The sequence below is a fragment of the Silurus meridionalis genome, chromosome 10, assembly GCF_014805685.1.
Source record: "Silurus meridionalis isolate SWU-2019-XX chromosome 10, ASM1480568v1, whole genome shotgun sequence".
Taxonomy (NCBI): domain Eukaryota; kingdom Metazoa; phylum Chordata; class Actinopteri; order Siluriformes; family Siluridae; genus Silurus; species Silurus meridionalis.
The window spans coordinates 5,034,857-5,050,480 of record NC_060893.1 but is presented as its reverse complement, the minus strand read 5'-3'; the positions used below and the strand labels follow the sequence as shown (position 1 = coordinate 5,050,480).

Genomic DNA, 15,624 nt, shown 5'->3' with positions numbered 1-15,624 from the left:
GGTGTAGTGTGGTATAGTATAATGTGCTGTAGTGTGGTATAGTGTAATGTGGTGTAGTGTAGTATAGTATAATGTGCTGTAGTGTGGTATAGTATAATGTGGTGTAGTGTAGTATAGTATTAATGTGGTGCAGTGTAGTATAGTATAATGTGCTGTAGTGTGGTATAGTGTAATGTGGTGTAGTGTAGTATAGTATAATGTGGTGTAGTGTAGTATAGTAGAATATGGTGTAGTGTAGTATAGTATAATGTGGTAGTATAGTATAATGTGGTGTAGTATAGTATAATGTGGTGTAGTGTAGTGTAGTAGTATAATGTGGTGTAGTGTAGTATAGTATTATATGGTGTAGTGTGGTATAGTATAATGTGGTGTGGTATAGTGTAATGTGGTGTAGTGTAGTATAGTATAATGTGGTGTACTGTAGTATAGTATAATGTGGTGTACTGTAGTATAGTATTTATGTGGTGTAGTGTAGTATAGTATAATGTGGTGTAGTGTAGTATAGTATTAATGTGGTGCAGTGTGGTATAGTATTATATGGTGTAGTGTGGTATAGTATAATGTGCTGTAGTGTGGTATATTGTAATGTGGTGTAGTGTAGTATAGTATAATGTGGTGTAGTGTAGTATAGTGTGGTGTAGTGTAGTATAGTATTAATGTGGTGCAGTGTGGTATAGTATAGTATAGTATTATATGGTGTAGTGTGGTATAGTATAATGTAATGTAGTGTAGTATAGTGTAATGTGGTGTAGTGTAGTATAGTATAATGTGCTGTAGTGTGGTATAGTATGATGTGGTGTAGTGTAGTATAGTATTAATGTGGTGCAGTGTAGTATAGTATAATGTGCTGTAGTGTGGTATAGTATAATGTGGTGTAGTGTAGTATAGTATATAATGTGTAGTGTAGTATAGTATTAATGTGGTGCAGTGTAGTATAGTATAATGTGCTGTAGTGTGGTATAGTATAATTTGCTGTAGTGTAGTATAGTATCATGTGGTGTAGTGTAGTATAGTATTAATGTGGTGCGGTGTAGTATAGTATAATGTGCTGTAGTGTAGTATAGTATAATGTGCTGTAGTGTAGTATAGTATAATGTGGTGTAGTGTGGTATAGTATTAATGTGGTGTAGTGTGGTATAGTGTAATGACTTTGCCTCCTTCTATGATGAGAAGATTAGGAAAATCTGCCAGACCTTCACTTCCTCTCCAACAATGATTACACAACACAGCCAACAATCCACTACGTCTCTGTCAAGCTTCTCAACCTTAACAGAAGATGAGATACTGCAAGTCATCCGATCCTGCAATCCCACCACCTGTCCTCTGGATCCAATCCCTTCAACTACGCTCCAGACCATCACGCAAGATCTCCTGCCCTTCATCTCCACAATCATCAATGGGTCATTAACATCTGGCTATGTACCAACTACCTTCAAGCAAGCAAGGGTCATTCCTATCTTGAAGAAACCGGCTCTGGATCCATCAGACATCAACAACTACAGACCGGTATCACTCCTTTCCTTTCTTTCTAAGTCTCTGAACGCACTGTTTTAACCAACTGTCTGTCTATCTCTCACAGAACAACCTCCACGATCCGAACCAGTCTGGGTTCAAAGCGGCACATTCCACAGAGACGGCCCTATTGGCTGTTTCTGAGAAACTACATGCTGCTCGGTCAGCCAAGCTGTCATCTGTACTTATCTTTCTGGACCTTTAGCAGCATTTGACACAGTCAACCACAAGACACTTTTGTCAACCCTCAAGAGCCTTGGTATCTGCGGAACAGCATGGGAATGGTTTGCTTCCTACCTGGAAGGTCGCTCATACCAGGTAACATGGAGGATCCACATCTGCCCCATGCAGACTCACCACTGGTGTCCCACAAGGCTCGGTACTTGGTCCCCTCCTTTTCTCCCTCTATACCCACTCCATTGGTGAAGTCATATCCTCACATGGGTTTTCTTATCACTGCTATGCAGATGACACTCAACTCATCTTTTCTTTCCCTCCATCAGATACCACAGCTTCCGCTCGGATCTCAGCATGCTTGTCAGACATATCTTTATGGATGAGGGCTCACCAACTTAAACTCAACCCCAGCAAAACAGAACTGCTGGTCATCCCAGGTGATTCATCTCCAGGTCAAGATCTACAAATAACACTTCATGACTCTCTGCTCTCCTTCAGCCACTGCTCGTAACCTTGGGGTAACTATGGACAATGAACTGTCTTTTTTCCCACATGTCGCTAATGTTGCTCGTTCTTGTCGATTTCTTCTCTATAACATCCGAAGGATTCGACCATTTCTGTCCATACAGGCTGCCCAGTTGCTTGTTCAGTCTCTTGTCATTTCAAGACTGGACTACTGCAACTCTCTGCTGGCAGGTCTTCCCCTGAACGCTATTCGTCCACTGCAAATGATCCAAAACGCAGCTGCACGACTTGTGTTCAATCAGCCCAAGTTTTCCCATACCACCCCACTGCTGCGCTCCTTCACTGGCTTCCAGTAGCTGCACGTATCAGATTCAAAACACTGATGCTTGCCTACAAGGCCAAAATGGACCAGCACCATCTTACCTCAGTGACCTCATCACATCTCGCACTGCACCACGCTGTCTGAGATCCTCCAGCACTGCTCGACTGGTACCACCTTCTCTCAGAATGAGAGGTAAGTACAATTCAAGGCTCTTCTCTGTTCTGGCACCGAGGTGGTGGAATGAACTTCCCCTAGATGTCCGTACAGCAGAGTCCCTGATTTTCTTTAAGCGACGACTGAAGACCTACCTCTTCCTGAAATACCTAAATTAGCACTTTCCAAGTTTGTAGAATTCGAGTTATATTTATATTGAGTTTGTATTCTTGCGTACCAGTGTAGATTTATTCACTACTAGAGATTTAAAGCACGTTTGTCGTCGCTCTGGATAAGGCGTCTGCTAAATGCCGCAAATGTAAATGTAAATGTAAATGTAAATGTAATGTGGTGTAGTGTAGTATAGTATAATGTGGTGTAGTGTAGTATAGTATAATGTGCTGTAGTGTAGTATAGTATAATGTGGTGTAGTGTAGTATAGTATTAATGTGGTGCAGTGTGGTATAGTATAATGTGGTGTAGTGTGGTATAGTATAATGTGCTGTAGTGTGGTATAGTGTAATGTGGTGTAGTGTAGTATAGTATAATGCGCTGTAGTGTGGTATAGTATAATGTGGTGTAGTGTAGTATAGTATAATGTGCTGTAGTGTGTTATAGTATAATGTGGTGTAGTGTAGTATAGTATAATGTGGTGTAGTGTAGTATAGTATTAATGTGGTGCAGTGTAGTATAGTATAATGTGCTGTAGTGTGGTATAGTATAATTTGCTGTAGTGTAGTATAGTATAATGTGGTGTAGTGTAGTATAGTATTAATGTGGTGCAGTGTAGTATAGTATAATGTGCTGTAGTGTAGAATAGTATAATGTGCTGTAGTGTAGTATAGTATAATGTGGTGTAGTGTAGTATAGTATTAATGTGGTGTAGTGTAGTATAGTGTAATGTGGTGTGGTGTAGTGTAGTATAGTATAATGTGCTGTAGTGTAGTATAGTATTAATGTGGTGCAGTGTAGTATAGTGTAATGTGGTGTAGTGTAGTATAGTATTTATGTGGTGTAGTGTAATATAGTATTATATGGTGTAGTGTGGTATAGTATAATGTGCTGTAGTCTGGTATAGTGTAATGTGTAGTGTGGTATAGTATAATGTGCTGTAGTGTGGTATAGTATAATGTGTAGTGTGGTATAGTATAATGTGTAGTGTGGTATAGTATAATGTGGTGTAGTGTGGTATAGTGTAATGTGCTGTAGTGTGGTATAGTATAATGTGCTGTAGTGTGGTATAGTATAATGTGCTGTAGTGTGGTATAGTGTAATGTGCTGTAGTGTGGTATAGTATAATGTGCTGTAGTGTGGTATAGTATAATGTGGTGTAGTGTGGTATAGTATAATGTGGTGTAGTGTGGTATAGTATAATGTGGTATAGTATAATGTGGTGTAGTGTGTATAGTATAATGTGGTGTAGTGTAGTATATAGTATAATGTGGTGTAGTGTAGTATAGTATATTTTCTGTAGTGTAGTATAGTATAATGTGGTGTAGTGTAGTATAGTATAATGTGTGTAGTGTAGTGTAGTATAGTATAATGTGCTGTAGTGTGGTATAGTATAATGTGGTGTAGTGTAGTATAGTAATGTGGTGTAGTATAGTATAATGTGGTGTAGTGTAGTGTAGTATAGTATAATGTGCTGTAGTGTAGTGTAGTATAGTATAATGTGGTGTAGTGTGGTATAGTATAATGTGCTGTAGTGTGGTATAGTATAATGTGGTGTAGTGTAGTATAGTATAATGTGCTGTAGTGAAGTATAGTATAATGTGGTGTAGTGTAGTGTAGTATAGTATAATGTGCTGTAGTAAAGTATAGTATAATGTGGTGTAGTGTAGTATAGTATAATGTGGTGTAGTGTGGTATAGTATAATGTGGTGTAGTGTAGTATAGTATAATGTGGTGTAGTGTGGTATAGTATAATGTGGTGTAGTGTAGTATAGTATAAAGTGGTTTCTTCTGTTTTCCAGTCTTGCTGCTTGTGTTATTAGATGTCAATTAAGCAATTAAGAAGGCAACATGGATTTCTCCCTCCCTCTGTCTCTCACTCTCTCCCCCCACCTCCCCTCCCTCTCTCTTTCCAAGTTCAGCATCACTGCTCAGAGTCTGTCTATTGATAGCACACAGTTTTCTCTCTTCACAGTGTTTGGACCTTCGTTGGCTTTACAGAGGTAAATTTGCCTTTTCACCCTATGAATTCAAATTCTTTTATTTGATTAAATAGTACAGATTAACTCGAATGAAATTGAGATTTTAACATCTCCTTAAGAATCAGAAGTAATTACGCATGCCTTTTTTGTCAGGACTATTATCTCTGCAACAAGATTTCATATTTTTACTGACATTATTTATGATGGTATCTTTGCTACTATTTAAACAAAAAAAGACAGATATTACTAACAGTAAATCACATCTTTGGAGCAGTTTGGTGGGTCTGAAGACTGATCGTTTCTCCTCAGGCTAAACTGATTCTCTATTTAATGATAAGAAAAACAATAAGAATTTGTTTATCCTCCAGAGACCTGGACTATCCTCTTGTGTTCTTCCTTCTAGCATATGATGATTATGGAAAATTAAACCAAAGCCATAATAGAAAAATGCACTTTAGGATACAGAAGAATATATGATACTACTTTAAAACTGCACAACAAAGATAAAAACGATTTAACAACAAAATTACCAAAATATCTATGCATGTAACATTATCTTTGCTAAATCTGAACAATATTTTTATGTCCACTGCCTTAATACAACTATCAACCTCCTTTATATCCTCTTTTCTATCCTCTGAACAGCTTTTGTATCCTCTTAGTTGCAGTATCCAACCCCCTTTCATTTATGGCATATTGTAACACTACCAGATGTCCTACTTAGACATCAAGTCTGCTATCTTAAAGACTTCCCTGAAAAACTCAATTCTTGTTTTCTTATCTTCTTTATTTTTAAATGTTTTTTTTCCCCTTCTGGTTACTTTTCCCTATATTATTATACCCTTACAATTCATAATTGGATGTTGTTTTATATATAGATTTTCCTGTTAAAATTTTTTTTAACAAGAAACTGTGTTTTAGCTTGTGGAGTCATATAGCTAGTGATGTGCATAGAGTTCCATTGGTATGTTTTAATGGGTCTTAAAAAAAACAAAACAGCTGCTTATTAGTGGTGAATAATAATCAGGCTTAATGCTTGAGCTCTAAGAAATTGGAAATAACAACTGTACAAACTCTGAGCCGCTTTTAGCTAGCTTTAATGGAAAGAACTAGCATTTTTTTGTAGTTGATCAGTGCCTGTGGGTCTGTGATAAAACTCTTGTGCCTCTGTAACACAAACTATAATTTAAAAACAACATCAGTTGAAGCATTATTTTGTCATTAAGGCTGTGTAGATAGATAGATAGATAGATAGATAGATAGATAGATAGATAGATAGATAGATAGATAGATAGATAGATAGATAGATAGATAGATAGATAGATAGATAGATAGATAGATAGATCATATGTGCAATATGTATGTATGGCACAATTTAAATATAGTGGATAGGATGTGAATAAAAAATTCTTAATTCCAAGACCTGAAATTTTACAATTACTTTGTAATTGTAGACAATTAACAGTGTACCGCGTCCCACTGAGGACAAAATTTTATGTAGATCTTAACATTTCGCCATTTCACAGTCCTGTCCGGTATTACAGTGTAAACAGTGTAGAAACAGAAAAATGAATCTGTACAGTAAAGTACAGTCGAAGTGCATATGGATATGTGCTGTGGAATGGTGGTAATTCAACTACTCTTGTTTAGTTTTGGTCTAGCTTATTCCAATCCTGGCCTCATCAGAATGAACTGTGTTCCTCTCTATCTGTTGCTATCTTGAAGCATTTGAAATCCACATGCACTGTGCTTCTGTGTCTCTGGTTCACCTGGTTATCTAGGTGAACTTGAACGACTATGAAACCCAATCCAGATAAGGACAGTAGATGTTTAGTAGACTCTGTCAGCACATCTGCTGTCCTGCATGACAGGGGAATGAGTGGACACGAGGCTCTTGTTTCCATCCTCTTAAACTTACAAAGACATGTTTCCAGAGGCCAAATGTCCAGCCGCTTGTTTATCATGCAAAGACTGATGGTGGCCTTGAGGAAACGACTGACCTTTTTGAGAATTAGCCTGCTTTAATTGTGTTCCTTTTTTTATTCAGACTGATGGTCTGATAAATAGATAGGGAATAGACATTAGTTAATTGGCAGGATAGTGCCTAACAATAATTTTTGTTGTTGTTGTTGCTGAAAATAGTAGTAAAATGTCTGTATATACTGTACATGATTTATATAACATTAATGACTGCAACTGTCACCAATGTTTTAATTCTTGTTCAGATGTAGAGCACCTGAGGGGATCTCGCTTTGACTGACAGGAGACATGAACACCTCAGATATTTTATCTCCATGTAATGTGTGGTCCAGTAACCACTGTTAATCATGCTCATGCAATATGCAGGACTTTATGTCAACGTATGCAGTTACACCCACCTTATTTACATGGCTTGATTCCTTTTCATGTTTCATACCGTAGATGGATGGATGGATGGCTGGATGGATGGATGGATGGATGGATGGATGGATAGATAGATAGATAGATAGATAGATAGATAGATAGATAGATAGATAGATAGATAAATAGGTAGATAGATAGATAGATAGATAGATAGATAGATAGATAGATAGATAGATAGATAGATAGATAGAAAATCATATGTGCAATATGTATGTATGGCACTATTTAAACATAGTGGATAGGATGTGAATAAAACCTTCTTAATTCCCAGACCCGTCATATTCCTGTACTCTATCACTAGCCAGTTTCAATTAACCTAAATTCATATTTCTTTTCATTTGTACTTTCACAGCTTTGGAGCAGGTGTGGCGTAAGTAGAGAAGTCACTGATAAAAGGTGGTCAGACCATCATCTAATCCATCTTCTCTAAGAGCCATGGAAAAGCGTCAGGGGCGTCACATTCATCTCCTGTGTCGCACACATCATTTTGATTGGTCTGTGAGCAACGACGCTGTAGTAACCAAAATCGCCACTCCAAACGGACACACTCTGATGAGCCTGGACTCCGAGCGCAGTCTAGAAAAAGCTCCAGTGGCCATGCCGGAGGCCCCGGTAGATAGCCCATGCTGCTCTCCTGTTTCAGCGGAACAGAAACCCATGGTGAATAATGGACCAGGCATACTAGATGGGAACACAAAAGAGTTACCAGCACGAAAAGAAGACAGGGAACCCTGCTCCTACTCCTCTCCATCATTTTCCAGCAGTCCTACTCCCCCTCACTTCAAACCGAAACCCTACCGCACCAAGACTAGCATGCAGGGCGATGTCTACAATTTCCTAGAGAGACCCGCAGGCCTGAAATGCTTCCTCTATCACTTCCTGGTGTGAGTAAATTCACTTGTTTTGAGGTCGATTGCAAATAGGTATGATTTGGATAAGTTCAGCTTTGGGTCCATCAATTTGCAGGTTTGTTAATTTTGTCATGTTTTGCCATTGCACCATAGCTGGTCTCCAAAGTCCCCTGGTGAAATGTGGTAACACAATCCATAATTCTGTTTTAGAATGGCTAACTTTTTGTCTGCCAAATCACCCTGTGTCAGAGTCCATCATGGTAATCCCTTCTCTGATTGGCTAGAAAGACAATTAAATCAGGACTTTCAAAAGTCACCTGACAAGTAGTCTTCTGGGGTACATTTTTGGAAACAATTCTGAATTACAGGGACAGATTGTCTCATACAGACCATAATGAATACAAATGAACATGGTTTTCTCATGTTATTTCTACAGATCATGGGTCTCACTAATCAAACTTGTGTAGGTTGGGATTTATACCGACTATGCATAACATAACTCAAAGATGATGTGTTAGAAGCAGGGAGAATGGGCAAGCGTAAGGATTTAAACGAGATTAACAAGGGCCAAATTGTGATGTCTAGACGACTTGTTTAGAGCATCTCCAAAACTGCAGCTCTTGTAGGATGTTCCCAGTCTGCAGTGTTCAGTATCAATCAAAAGTAGTCCAAGAAAGGAACAGTGGTGAACCGGCGACAGGGTCATGGGTAGCCAAGGTTCATTGATGGGGAGCGAAGGCTGGTCTGTGTGTTCCAACAGACGAGCTCCTGTAGATCAAATTGCTGAACAAGTTAATGGTGTTAATGCTCGACAGGTCACAACTGTTTTGGCAGCAAAAGAGGAACCAACACAACATTAGGCAGGTGGTAATAATGTTATCCCTGATCAGTTGCCATAAGGACAAAGCCTGGCTGTAAGATTGTTTGCATCTCTTTTTTACACTATAAGTTACAACTCTCTTTCCAATTAAACGATTTACATCAAAACAGTATTTTCAACTCAAACAAAGGACAGGAGTATTGGAATACCTGAAAAAATTTATTCATATCTGTGTATTCTAGACTGATCACAAAACTGGGCCACACTATTTCACTCACTCATTTTCAGTAACCGTATTATTCTGATCTGGAAGTCATTTGGGGAAGTGCTTGAATTGAGTCGAGTCTTATAGGGTCCCCAGTTGTTGTGTAATTCATATATTTTATACTAAAATAATCTTGGGGACCCCCTAAGTCTATTTTTTACTTGTCATAGGGGTCCCTAATGCCTTATGGGGGGTCCCGGATCCCCCCAGCCCACCTCAATTTGAGCAATGATTTGGCAGAACACTCAGGCAGGACTTCAGCCAGGATGGGATGCCAGTCTACCGCAGTGGACCGTGTACACACAAGTTCACACCCATGGGCAAATCATCTGAGCCAATTCAACTACTTTCATGCTTTTGGGGGGTGGGTGGAAATCAGAGAACTTAGAGGAAATCCATATGGGAATGGAGAGAACATGTACAGAAACAGCGTAGAGTGACCTGAGTTAAGCCCAAGGAGTATTTATGGGTAATCGAAAATTCCTTGCAACTTATGTGCATACACAAGCTTATCTTTATATAATTTCAGCCATGTCTTTTATAGATGTAGCTTCTGAGATAAATATTTGACAGTCTATCATTGATCATAAGCCTATTAAGTAACTGTACAATTTCTGGGTGTTATCTATCCTTAAACTGAATATACAGTCGTAATTTGTCTGGCTAGAGAGGAATATCTAAAAACTAGTTGTCGATCCTGTACTTGAATCAAAGTACAAATCTCCAACATCACTGAAGGCCTAGGTGTCATCTGGGTATCTGACAATACCAAACAACAGACTACTCTTCAATTCTTCTTTAGGGTTGTGATGGCTTCTATAATAGGACTATAATGGAAACACAGGGCATGAGTGTTAAGCAGGAATTGGCACACAGATAATCAGGGTAGGATGATTTATAGGATGATTTGGTGGAACATTTTGTAAATCCTTTAGACTATTTTTGAAGCGAGTATTACCTCTGAAATCGGGAATGATTGTATGATGAGTAATAGACGTTAAGAGCTTCAGGAGCCTTAATAATAGAGCCTTTACGAATGAGTTTTCTGTAGTTGAGTTAGGCAAGGCTCAGTTATGGAAACTAGGAAACCTTGCGCTCTGCATGTGTACATGTACGTGTGATATGGCTGTCTGATTAGCTTCCGTGTTTGTAACTGAACCTCCACTATGGCAGCACGTTCAGTAGAACTTGATCTCAGCCTGTTACAAAATTCAGCTCCTTTAACTGACAACCCACAGTGTTCCTTTAACTAACCTACTTACTTGTCAATGGTTATCGATTCCAAGCTCTTGTTCTTTGCTCTCGCTCTGGTTGCCAAATCTAAAGTGTGTCTATAAAGACCTTAGTGCATCAGGCTGGACAGCATAATGACCTGTCTGTTAATTTGGATAGCCAGTGAATATTTGCTATTGTGTTTAATAAGGAAAGGCATTAATGCATTAATAGAGAGCTTAAAGAGAACACAAACCTTTACACAATTAAATGAAGATCACAAACATCACAAGCTTTCTCCTCTACTTCTCCTCATTCTTTATAGTTCATCTATTTCAATAGCATGATTTCAAAGTAGAAGAATCTAGGTGCTGAAATGGCCTGACTAATTTCTAGACATTTCACCATTTGAAAACATTGGCACATCATGAAATGAAAAATACAACAAAGGACACCCAAAACTGTTGAGCAGCTGGAATCCAGTATCAGACACATATGGGATAACATTCCTCTGCCAAACCTTTAGCAGCAGGTCTTCTAAATTCCCAGAAGTATAGGACAGAAGATGTGATGCTACACAGTAGTAAACATGGCCCTGATACCTGTTGCAGTTATCAAATTAAAAATCAAATAAAAAATGCAGGGGGCAGGGTGGTAGCTCAGTGGTTAAGGTTCTGGGTTACTGATCGGAAGGTCGGCGGTTCAAGTATCGCCAAGCTGCCACTATTGGGGCCCTTGACCCTTTTTTGGAAGTGGGGTTGTACCACAATCATTTGCCAATTATAAAAGCTTTATTTATTAATAAGTATCACTTTGGCCCTTTTTAACTGTTCAAAATTCACTTTAAATGCTGTGGAACGTTTGTAAAACAAATAAATTCCTGCCCTCACTATTAAAATTCGCTCAAGTGCCTTTCAGCTGTTAAGTTGAATCCGCAAAAGAGACCTTGAGACTTTACAGAGAAACAATTTATTCTTAATTCTACTTGGCATGTAATGAGTTGGTTACCTGTATACTGGATGCCTATGATGAACAAATGAATCATTTAAACAGGTTTGCAAAGACATGTAAAGGCTATTTCCGATGCCATAATATGATCTGGCCCCAAAATGGGATGCGGTGATATAACTGCAAAACAAACTCCTGAAAAATTTAAAACTGAAGATACCTGAGACTTTCTCCATAAAAGATACTATAATATCTAGTAATATATATATATATATATATATATATATATATATATATATATATATATATATATATATATATATATATTTTTTTTTTTTAATCTTTTTATTATCTAGATCAGGGGTAACCAACCTTTTAAAACTGAGAGCTACTTCTTGGGTACCGATTAATGTGAAGGGCTACCAGTTTGATACACACAAGTCGAAATAACACACAAGTTCTGAAATAACAAATTTGCTCAATTTACCTTTAATTATATGTTATTATTTATAATTAATGATATTCATCTATATCAGCCTGCAAGGACCAGATGAGTTGCCCACGGACACCATGTTGGTGACCCCTGATCTAGATTATGCCTGAGAATAAGTTCTTATCCTAGGATTAAACTAAATGGAAAAAGCTAAAAAACAAACAAACAAAAGGAAACCTGAGATTATTTTGGCTTCAGGTGCAGCTCTCTAAATTAAAATTTTGTGACTCCTTTTAAATTACAGAATATCTGGGCTAGAATTTGGATTGAAAAGTGTGTAGTACCTAATAGGGCAAGTGACTGGGACTGCACTCAAATGGGGTGGTCTGTATATCCCTTAACAGTGATATGTCTTTAAATGGTTTCAAATAATCAATACTAGCCTGTTAGCAAGTCTTACCATCTGGCATCCTGGTAGAATATAAGAAATCTCGAATGTATAAAAAATATGAACAAAAGATTAATAGATGAGTTGCAATGACAAGTGTAGGGATTCGTATTTATCTTTTTAAACAAACCATTACCTTTCTAAGCTGTTTGCAAAAAAGAAAGGAAAACAGGATGTTTTATAAACTTCTGCTTGTGTGTGTGTGTGTGTGTGTGTGTGTGTGTGTGTGTGTGTGTGTGTGTGTGTGTGTGTGTGAAAATAATCCCTCACAAGATCTCACTACCATCTGGAGAGGAAATCCTTGATATGTTTTCAGCAACACTGCTTAGTCGTAAGAATATCCACATGAAATGTATACACCGCTCATATCCAGACTCTCGTATCTAATCAATCAATATTTTGTTCTCCTGTTAGTGTATCTGCAAAGTGGATGAGTGAAATTTTTGTTAAAAAATTTGTATTCATTAAATGATTGAATTAATTTGAGTCTTGAGGAGTCTCAGTGTCTCCTTGTTTATCAGGGTGCTTATGGTCATGGTTATGGATGATAATACAAATTCACTGTCTTTCGTCGGGAAGATTTTTCCAGAGATGTGTAAAGAAAAGGTGTAATGCATTTCTCTAAACAACAGGAGTTAATTAATTGAGTCTTGAAGCGATTTAGTGTTTCCATGATTTTTTATAATAAGGAATTTCGGGACTCTATTTTTTGGTATAATTTTTTTCATTCCAAACAACCTGAAATGTCTTTGAGATTAGTAAAACAACCAAATAAAAGATCTATCTATCTATCTATCTATCTATCTATCTATCTATCTATCTATCTATCTATCTATCTATCTATCTATCTGTCTGTCTGTCTGTCTGTCTGTCTGTCTGTCTGTCTGTCTGTCTGTCTGTATAGGTATCACTCTCTATCTATCTATCTATCTGTCTGTCTGTCTGTCTGTCTGTCTGTCTGTCTGTCTGTCTGGCTGGCTGGCTGGCTGGCTGGCTGTCTATAGCAAGCATTTGGCAGATGCCCTTATCCAGGGTCACTTAAATTTATTTCATTCATACTACTGAGCAGTTAAATGCCTTGCTCAGGGGCCCAGGAGTAAACTACTATGCTATCCAACTATCTATTACAATTCCTTCAATACTTTAAATGCTGTAGTAACTTAAATTTGTTTGATAAAATGTATATAATGTAAGGTAATTATATGTAAGCAATTCTGAGCATAATTAATAGGATGCTTTAAATTCAGATTTATTTATATCTAAAATCATGTATTTTATTTATAACAGTCTCCCGAAGCTACTTTACAGTCATAAATAGATCACAAATACAAATTGTAAATGTCTAGATTAGTCTGTGTAAACTTTTCCCCAGTCAGCCAATGGCACCAATGTTAAGGAAAAAAAACTTCCTGAGATGATATGAAGAAACCTTGAGAGGAGCCAGATGCAGAAGGGAAACCATCCTCATCCTGATGACACCTAAAGTCTATTTATTATAATTCTATCATTGTTCAGGTTATTCACTGTTCACTGATGGATGCTTGAATGCAAAACAGTTATTGGTGCTTGTAGTCCTAAGCCATTGTAGCAAAGTGTTTATATTAATTACAAAATCCATATTCATGGTTCTTCAGTTTAATGTTCCACAGTTACTTCATGAATCTTTGGACTGTTTTTGTGGACTGTTTTAATTGTTTTTTTGGTGGCTTTAAGGCCTAAGGCCAGTGCATTAGGTAATGTTTGGAAAGACAAGCTCTTTATCTTTCTGCCTCTGTGAGTGTTGTTGAAGTTACAGTATGTAAGTAGTTATTTTGGGGTTCTGTCAGGTGTGTCTTTATCAAAGCTGATGTAAGGTTATACATTCATTGTTGTTCTACTCATAGTTTTATGGTATCTTATGGTAATTTTGGTGAAAAATTGAATGAATGAATGAATAAATAAATGAATGGATGAATGAATGAATGAATGAATGAATGAACTTACATTTTTATGAGCATAAATAAAACACTTCAGGATTTTTTGTTTTGTTTTTCATTGTAGCTTTTTTCCTGTTCCAGGTTCCTCATGGTCCTCATATGCCTCATCTTCAGTGTGCTCTCCACCATTGAACAGTATGCAGAATTTGCCACTGGGACTCTATTCTGGATGGTAAGTGTTAAAAAAAACTTTTAATTTAATATCTGAGGTAAAATACACTATATAGACAAACGTATTGGGACACCATCCAACCATATGGGATTCATCCAATCTTATGGTCACGTGTCCACACACTTTAGTCCATATAGTGCACATCATCATGCTTCAGCTCAATATGAAATGGGTTTGTATGCTGCAGTACCATAAGTCTCCACCAGATGGTACATCTTACTAAGGAAACTTATCAACAAAAAGTCATGCCTTTTTTTCTTTCTTTCTTTCCTTTTTGGAAGGTTGCAAACCGTGTGTTGAACTACAGAAAGAAAAATGTCGAGCCTTGTCACAGTGAATTTCCACAGAAATCTGTGCACTGCCAAGTGCCCTTTCGTACATAAATCATTCAGTACTAATCATCAGTTTATTCTAAATATTAAGAGCCATTAATATTTTATCAGCTTGTGGTAAATGTTTTTTAAAGAGCAGGATGACATGAAGGAGGTTCAGTAGAAGTGTAAAATGGTAGAAACACCCCATGACCTAAGCACCACTGACTCAAAAGTAAGAGCATAATAACAAAAAAGGAGAACCAGAAAAGCATAAAATATTCCTGTTTGACATTTGATACTCAATAATGAAAAAACGCACATGCAAATCCAAAGACCGTTGACGCTATACTTGTTCAAACCTCTTTGCTTAACACTGGGCCTTATTTGCTAAGCTGAATACAAGCTAATTCATTCAAGTCATTATATATATATATATATATATATATATATATATATATATATATATATATATATATATATATATTTTTTTTTTTTTTTTTTTTTATATATCCTCAGAGAAATCCTGCTTCACCACCTCTTGTTAAAGTAATCTGGTCCATGGGTTGTATAAAGCTATTGCATTAGGACAAAAGAAATGGCACCCAATACAAAGAAAAAAGAGTTACTGTTTCAGTGCGGTAGTTTATGTACTGCAATTGCTGAGCTGCATTATTGGAAGATTTAGTGCATGCTGTGTCTTTCTTTGACACGTATTCTTTGTCGTATTGATTGTGCTTGGTAATTTACGTGTGACTTGACCCAACGACGACATCGGCATATGCATGCAAGTAATCTGGAAATCTAAATGGTTGATAAATGAGGTAAAATATATGAGGTGGTATCAGAACGTTTCTAAACTAGCTCTGTTTACAAGAAAGCACTTAATTTATTAATGTTTACACACCATCACCTTCAAAATAGTCCCCTTGCACAGCAATACAGCGCTCCAAGCTTTCCGGCCACTTCTGGAATGTCTCCTGGAAGTCTTCTTCTCGAAGAG

The 15,624-nt window shown here is 37.3% G+C and overlaps 1 protein-coding gene across 1 annotated transcript in view; it reads left to right on the top strand.

Moving 5' to 3' along the window:
- The first annotated feature begins 7,584 nt into the window (after positions 1-7,584).
- Positions 7,585-15,624, top strand: part of kcnq1.2 (potassium voltage-gated channel, KQT-like subfamily, member 1.2) — a 147,348-nt gene continuing 139,308 nt past the window's right edge. The window contains exons 1-2 of the mRNA XM_046858676.1: positions 7,585-8,069; positions 14,220-14,310. Coding sequence (XP_046714632.1) covers positions 7,621-8,069; positions 14,220-14,310 — 540 coding nt within the window. The 5' untranslated portion in view covers positions 7,585-7,620. The remainder of the gene's footprint in view (positions 8,070-14,219; positions 14,311-15,624) is intronic.